General features: G+C 44.5%; 1 protein-coding gene across 1 annotated transcript; it reads right to left on the reverse strand.

The window, feature by feature from the left end:
- Positions 1-360: 360 nt before the first annotated feature.
- Positions 361-1,721, reverse strand: PtA15_7A314 (uncharacterized protein; the record flags this gene model as incomplete). Its single annotated transcript, XM_053170909.1, has 3 exons — positions 361-1,236; positions 1,355-1,581; positions 1,655-1,721. 3 exons carry the CDS (start codon positions 1,719-1,721, stop codon positions 361-363), a joined length of 1,170 nt encoding a protein of 389 aa, XP_053022143.1.
- Between the last annotated feature and the right edge of the window lie 5,619 nt (positions 1,722-7,340).

The raw sequence follows: 7,340 nt of genomic DNA on the forward strand, positions 1-7,340 counted from the left end.
CAGGAAGCCTCCAACCACAGGGAAGTTAGTTAGGGTGTTCAAAGTTGACTTGCATAAAATCATAAAATTCTAAGCTGAAAAGAATATGTTGCACCCAAGCACTCAAATTAGAGCAACATTTCTAGAATGGTACATATGAAATCATCACTTGAAAGTTTTATCATTTTATGATTTTATGCATTGAAAATTTTATGATTTCAACTTTGAACACCTTAAGTGTTTGAACTTTGATGTATGCCTTGGAGTGATGGGCATGTGAGGTGTGGGGATGGCACAGGGGCATGGAATAAGCATTTACAACATGACTGTTTAGTGTGGCAGTGTATCTTTATATTTAGTACAACAACAAAAACCTCATGGCTATTCCAAGTCAAGATGTTCAGAGCGAAAGAGGGTGTCCAACATGCGGTCTGTTGCCCTATGGTATAGAGAGCGTAAATCAGAAAATCCGGACATGAAATCATCAACTGTAGTAGGGAAAGGAATGAGATAGGAAGAAAGAAGAAGTAAGGTGGATTCAAGATGTTCTGCGCAATCAAGCACTGGATTTGACTGCCGACCTGCGCCAGCCTCAGCCTCCATGTCAGCCACCATGTTTCTCTCCTGGCATTTCGCCAAGAAGAGCGCAATAGCTCGAAGATTCATAGCGAGGTTGGATGGACCTTGACTCAACAAACACAGGGACTTGGAATCGATATCTGGATCTAAAGTGAACAATTGTCGCTTTGCTGCAGTTGTATTCGCCATTTGTTTCAAAAAGATTCGTGCTAACTTGACAATCGGTATCGTCAATCTAGCAACTTGAGCATTATGCTCTCGATTCGGAGTCGTTGTCTTTTCTCGTGACACATTGATCGAGTCCCATTCGTGGTATTCAAAATCATTAATCAGCGGGTTGGCGAGTTTTGTGAGATGTTTCAGTGTAATATTGACTAATCCAGCTTCTGTGTCTAACCAATCTTCTTGTAGAATAACTAAGTCGGATTTGGTTGACCATTGGATTGACTGATCGAGTGATTGATAGCAGAGATCTGCCTTCGTGCATATTTGTTCCATCTTTTCGGACATAAGCTTTTGATGCTTGATCAAGTTTTCTGGATCATGACGCGAAAGTTCCCACAATCGCGTAAGCTCCGCAGCGCTATGGAACACTAGACAAAGGTGGGATTGTATGCTTCGTTCGACTTGGATGCACAATCGACGGCATCTGAATTCTTTGCATCGTCCTAACTTAGCCTAACTTCCGGTGATCGATGTAGCCTTCTTCGAACGGGGCACAAATGGACTCGACCGCAAAGTTTGTTTTCTTTATGGAGTTGCAGATCTTTGGGATGAGACCTGAGACTTAACCAACGTGCGTGTCGAGCTGCGTCCCGAAATCTTGTAGGTCAAGTAAGAGTAAGAGAGATGAGACGTGGTCTTTGAGTGAAGGCAGAAGGGTCGATTCCAGTTGGTCTATCAGTACGTTCCTTCCACCCAGTTCATCAATCATCTTCTTATTATTTCGACTCAGCCGGTATAACGCCCCTGGTGCCATACGAAACTCGTGAGCGATTTCGGCAAGCCGAGAGTGGACCGGCTCTATAAAGGCTACATGATCAGTTGGTTACTCGATGCTCAGGTCGGGGATACCCACTGGGCGGCATTAGCTGACCTATGTCGGATGGCGACTCTGAATCAGTAGTGGAAATCCCGGAAAAAGATGCTTCCAAATCCGACATTGTTGATCTTCATCGAACTCTTTCCTCGCCCCAAGCTGAGACACCACGGTACAGTCCGATGACTGGATGACTTCCCGTGGGCTAAAAATTCAGATCTGTCAGGCCAGGTTAAACCTTACTGGGTGGTGAGAACTTGATCTCAATCACTTTTCACCAGCAAGTAAGGTTTAGATCTGTGAAATTTTAGTCTGTACGGGGGGCGTAGATCCTACGGGAAGTGGATGACTTCCCGTGGGCTAAAAATTCAGATCTGTCAGGCCAGGTTAAACCTTACTGGCTGGTGAGAACTTGATCTCAATCACTTTTCACCAGCAAGTAAGGTTTAGATCTGTGAAATTTTAGTCTGTACGGGGGGCGTAGATCCTACGGGAAGTCTTCCAGTCTTCCACTGTCAGCTCTCCACGGGTCGATCCGATACTCCTATCTCGGTAAGGAAAGAGAAAAGGAGCTCGGCTCGGGAGAGCTGGGACTATACCGGCCCAGTGGTGACATGTCTAGGTTTGGACATGTCACCAACAAGGTTAGAAAATCTATGTACAAGGGATGTAAGTACATAGATCCACTATGGTCTTTTGCATAAGTGCATGAACCACTCTAACAAGCCCAAAGCCCAAGGTGGCTTTTGCATTGTAAATGTCACCTTATGAGAAACAATGTTAGGCCCTGTTTGTTAGCGTCATATTACGCAGCGTAATAATAGGAAAAATGCTACATTACATATGGTAAAACATGTATTTTTAGGATAATCTTTTGAAAGTAAACCCTCATAAGGCTCGGCAGTTTACTTCCAAAAGATCAGGCAAAAAAGTACTGTCTTACACAATGTAGGGGGACACGGCAAAATTATTTATTGCATAATAATCACGCTGCCAAACAGGGCCTTAGTTTTCAAGGGATCATAGCCCTACATGTTGTGCACCTAACCATCTATCCATCTCTTCTAACCTTGAAGAACTGACCCCTTCAACTGAGGATGTGAACAACAAAGTGTCATCCAAGGCCTGGGCAAGTTGGCCCTGTAAATCAGAGGGGCTTGATAGGTTTCCCACAGCCCCTTGCGGGCAAAGTTCAATAAACAGGGTTTTTTTATTGCCTGTATCTTTTTGATGATGATAAAAACTATGTTGGATTGAAAACCAGATCAAGGGCTTCAAATAACCCAACAGCCAATGATTTAATGGGTAAAAATTAAGCATAGATGACACAGGTGCAAAGATTTTCACCACCAAAAATGGTGGATTGCCACCTAGGATCCACACCATATTTTTATTGTTGGGTGCAAGTCCCTCCCATGGTTGGTGCAATGCCACTCCAGCCTGGGACCCCAAACCAGCCAGTTCCCAATCCCCATAGGGAATTGGGACTTGTGTTAAGTTTGCTGAAAGTTATGTGCTGGGCTAGCTTAATCAAACAGAGGGTCTGGGGGACCCCGCCCGGAGGGCTCTCCATATGAATAATTTCTGCAGGCTTGCAGAAAAAGGGAGGATTTTCAATCCTCAAAATAGAAAAATACAGTTTAAAAATCAATAAAATACAAATCCAAGTATATTAAAGTCTCAGAATTGTAGAAAAAAAATTCAAGGGTTCCCCCTACAAATTACTCAAAACTACAAAAAAAAATCAAGGGTTTCCCCTCTCAGAAAACAGAAAGACAACAAACAAGATTTTTCATAAAAAAACAAAGAATTACAACCAAAAATAATCAGTTGCAACAATAAACAAGACCAAGCCCACACCCTGCCACCCAACATCAGCAAGCTGACGCACCGTGGCCCACCGCCCATCCCTGTCTAGCAGGGTTAAAAAGCGGTGAGAGGAAGACCCCCAGCCGTTAAGCACAAGGGGGGCCCACAAGTAGCACCCTGCCTAACTGCGCAAGTGCAACAGCGGACGGGGGTGAGACAAATCCCCGGCTGGAAGCCAGCCTGGAAATTTGCCTGAGGAAACATCCTTCCCAGTGACCCACTCTGTATTTATAGGCACCCCACACCAGTGCCCTTCCCAAATTTGCGCGACACCATTGCCACGGCCCACAGCTTTCTCAAACAGGCTAGACCCTCTGCAACAGTTGGATGAATTTACGGTATGTCCAACTCGTAACTATACGCCACCTGTCAGCTGGCTACTATGGCAGAACCACCGTGACATAAAAATATACAAATAAAATATGAAAAGTAGTTTTACATATGAAAGAGACATTATTACTCTTACATATGTAAAACTACGCAAAAAACATTAAAAACACTTATAAATAATTAATTACTTAGCTTTGTGTAATTAATAAGTAAAATATTAAGAAAGATTCTGATTCTACGGGTAAAATAACCTAGGGTACCTCACTTACATGTACCCTTAATTATTATCCCTTCCTTGTGTAAACTAACTTCAAAGTTTACGCAAGTGCATCACGCCCCGCGTGGATGCACTTGTATGCACATATATATATAAGTACATATATTTACAACCATTTTCAGTGACGTAACTGAGGTGTTGTGTACAGTTCAAAAGATAGCTTTATTTGTTGCGTGGCGCACCCAAGCCCGCGTGCTTTGTTGCCTAGAGCTCAAGCCCGCGCTCCTAGTGTAAATATATGCATAATGCATAAACTAGCCCGCAACCAAAGCGCTCAGGTTACCAATAAGTAAGAATGGACCAGAATACGCCCCAATAACAATATTACATGTGTTATAGGGCTTGTACACATGTAATTAATCACCAAACAAGATGTAATTACCACGTCATTCAATATAAAAACATTCTAGACTGAAAAGAGCTCTTGCAGCGTGCACAGGAGACACTAGAAAGCGCCCCAGCTTCTCCCAAGCCTCACTACACGTAAATTACAACTGTAGTAAATATGTAGAAGGGGTCAAATGAACTGGAGCAATCAATAAGCGCCTCCAGAACATGTATAAAGCACTGCTTACACGTGTACTAGTACACAGAAGCCAGTTCTAGTACCTTCTGTGGCACATTTTCACGGAAATGAGCGTCACAGAACCCCCAAACCAGCCCCCATGACGTGTAAGGCACGTGTAAAATCACGCAGAACCTCTGTAAAAGGTCCTTGGCAACCCTTGTATCCAAGCCCCAAGGTTCCACGACCCACAGCGCCTTCTAGCGCAACCAAATTGCCTCAGAATGCGCCCACAAGTGTCCCCATGTCCCCTGGGCGCCCCTGGAGGCCTGCCTAGGCTATATAAAGGGCCCTTTCTCCGCCCAAAAGGAGATTCCCCAGCTTTACATTACCTATTAGAATTTTACCCGCCTTCAACAGCCTCATTAGCCTGTGATTTGCCAGGTAAAATACCTACTTTCGTGATTTTTAGCCCCAATTTCCGCCCTGAAGCTGCCCAGTAACCACCCTGCCCTCAAGATTACCTCCTCTGAGCGCCTCCAACTGCCCAACTTCACGCCTGAAGAACCTCAAGTGCCTCTAGGGTCTTATACTAGTAAGTTTAAGCCCCTTCTCTTGAGATTCTCTGCCATTTCTTTCTGGGATTTAAACCACACCTGTTTACAGGCCCCAGTTCTTCATTCTAGAGGGATTAAACACCCCTGATTTATCAGGCCCCTCTTTAAAATTAATTATATTCATTTTATTACGTCAAATTGGCCCAAATTGGCCCAAATTGCCTTATTCTTACGCCATAATTCCCAACAATTACGTTGGAATTAACCCTTATAACCTTGTCTTAGAGTTTTATAACTCTAATCTTTTGCTTTGCACCACGTGTAGCTAGAAGGATAATATCCTTGGCATCACGTAGGCTGACAATTGGGGGTCTGGCCGGGAAATTTCCTTCAAATTCATTTGAAAGAAAGAGCCTTTATAAATCTTAAATTTTTTACGTCAAAAATTTCCAAAATATACTCTAAAAAATACCTAAAAATATTTTCACTACTCTCTGAATTTTTTACGCCTTTAAAAACATTAAAACTGACAAAAAATCACCTTTTTTTCTACCTTCTACGCCAAAACCAAACCAAAAACCCTAAAAATTCATCCAAGTTAGTCATTTTCTTCGTCAAAAATTCAACTAAAATTACAAAAATATATAAACAAAATTTTAAGTCTAATTTCTGACTTTTGTAGCGTGTTTTTTTCCAGTGAATTTACAGGAAAACGCCGAATTAATTCAGTATTACCTGAAATTGCTGCGCCTGCGCAAAGAAGCCGCACTCCGCGACTACCAACCCACCCCGTGGGAACAGCTCACCCCCGAGGAACAAATCATCCTCGCCGCCTACCACGCCCATATTCGCGAAGAAGAGGATCTCGATACCCTCCTCAAGATCCAACGCTACCGCCGAGCAGCCAAAGCTAAAAAGAAAGCTTTCTACGACGCCGAATACCGCGCCAAAAGTAAGTTCCTTTTTTCTACAGCTCTCAATTCTCCCGATCAACTTATTTACTCGAAGCTGATCTCACCATCTAATCTCATCTACCCTACAGTGTCTGCTAGCATAGCCGCCGAGACTACTGTCGATAACCCGACTCCCGCCCCGACAGCTTCAACCGCTGACAAGACTACCACTAGTAAGTTCCAACCTTCCCTTTCAAAAAAAAAAACCAAACCTCTCCTCAAACCAAGTACAGTAGCTGACAATGGTCAACAACAAAACTAGGTCAACTCGTCCCGAACTACGAGGCCCACTCCCGCCTCCAACGCGAGCTCGCGGCGGCAAAGGAGCTACAAGATCGGGTCAAGAATATGCAGGTGACCACGATCGCCCGCAAGGATCCGATGCCCGCTACCCCGGCTTCCACCCCGGCTCCATCCGACACCCCTCCTCAATCCAAGGACGGCCCTCGTCCGACCGAGCCGAACGAGTCCGCTATGGAGATCGACGAGATCGACGAGCTTTCCCCCAGCTTATTGGTTCCTACCCGTACACGCCCTATCACTCCCGAAATCAAGACCCTTTTGAAGGAGGAGCAGATCGAACTCCGGGCCAGAGAGCACGTGAGTACTTGGAAGCAGTACCTAGCGATCGCGAACGACGGAGCGACAGCCGGGCTGCGAGCTTTGCTCACTACGGCTCAAGAATCCCAGAAGGCCCTCCAGAAACTCATGGAGAACCACGAAATCGAGGCCCTCGTCAAGGGCTGGAACCCCTGGGAAGCGAAAAACTTCCACTTCCCAGCCCCGCCGAAGAAGACGGTGATGAAATTCAAGAAGATAGAAGGCGGCAAGAATCGCAGTTCGAGCTCGAGTTCGATCAACTTCGACGACCCGGCTCGGTGGAAGAGAACGACCGACCTCCTTCAAATCGCAGCGAATCTCTACAAGAACATCGATTAGATCTTGGTATACTCACTTCTCTTTTTGACTCCCTCGACGCTATCAACGTCAACCTTTCCACTTTAGATCATAATAGCGAAACCAATTTAAAATCTATTGTAAATAGTATTGATAACAGCTTAAAAGAAATTAAAGAAGCTGTTAACTCGAGAACTTTATCTGTCCTCCAAAAACTGGAGAGGCCACTGCCCCTTGAGTTGCCAAATAAGCATTGTGAGCTTATTGTTGAGATTGGAAAAGATTGTGAGAGCCTCAAAAATACCACCCATGACACTAAGTATGATGTGTCTGAGATCTTACAGTACTCCAGGAA

The sequence above is a fragment of the Puccinia triticina genome, chromosome 7A (assembly GCF_026914185.1).
Source record: "Puccinia triticina chromosome 7A, complete sequence".
NCBI lineage: Eukaryota > Fungi > Basidiomycota > Pucciniomycetes > Pucciniales > Pucciniaceae > Puccinia > Puccinia triticina.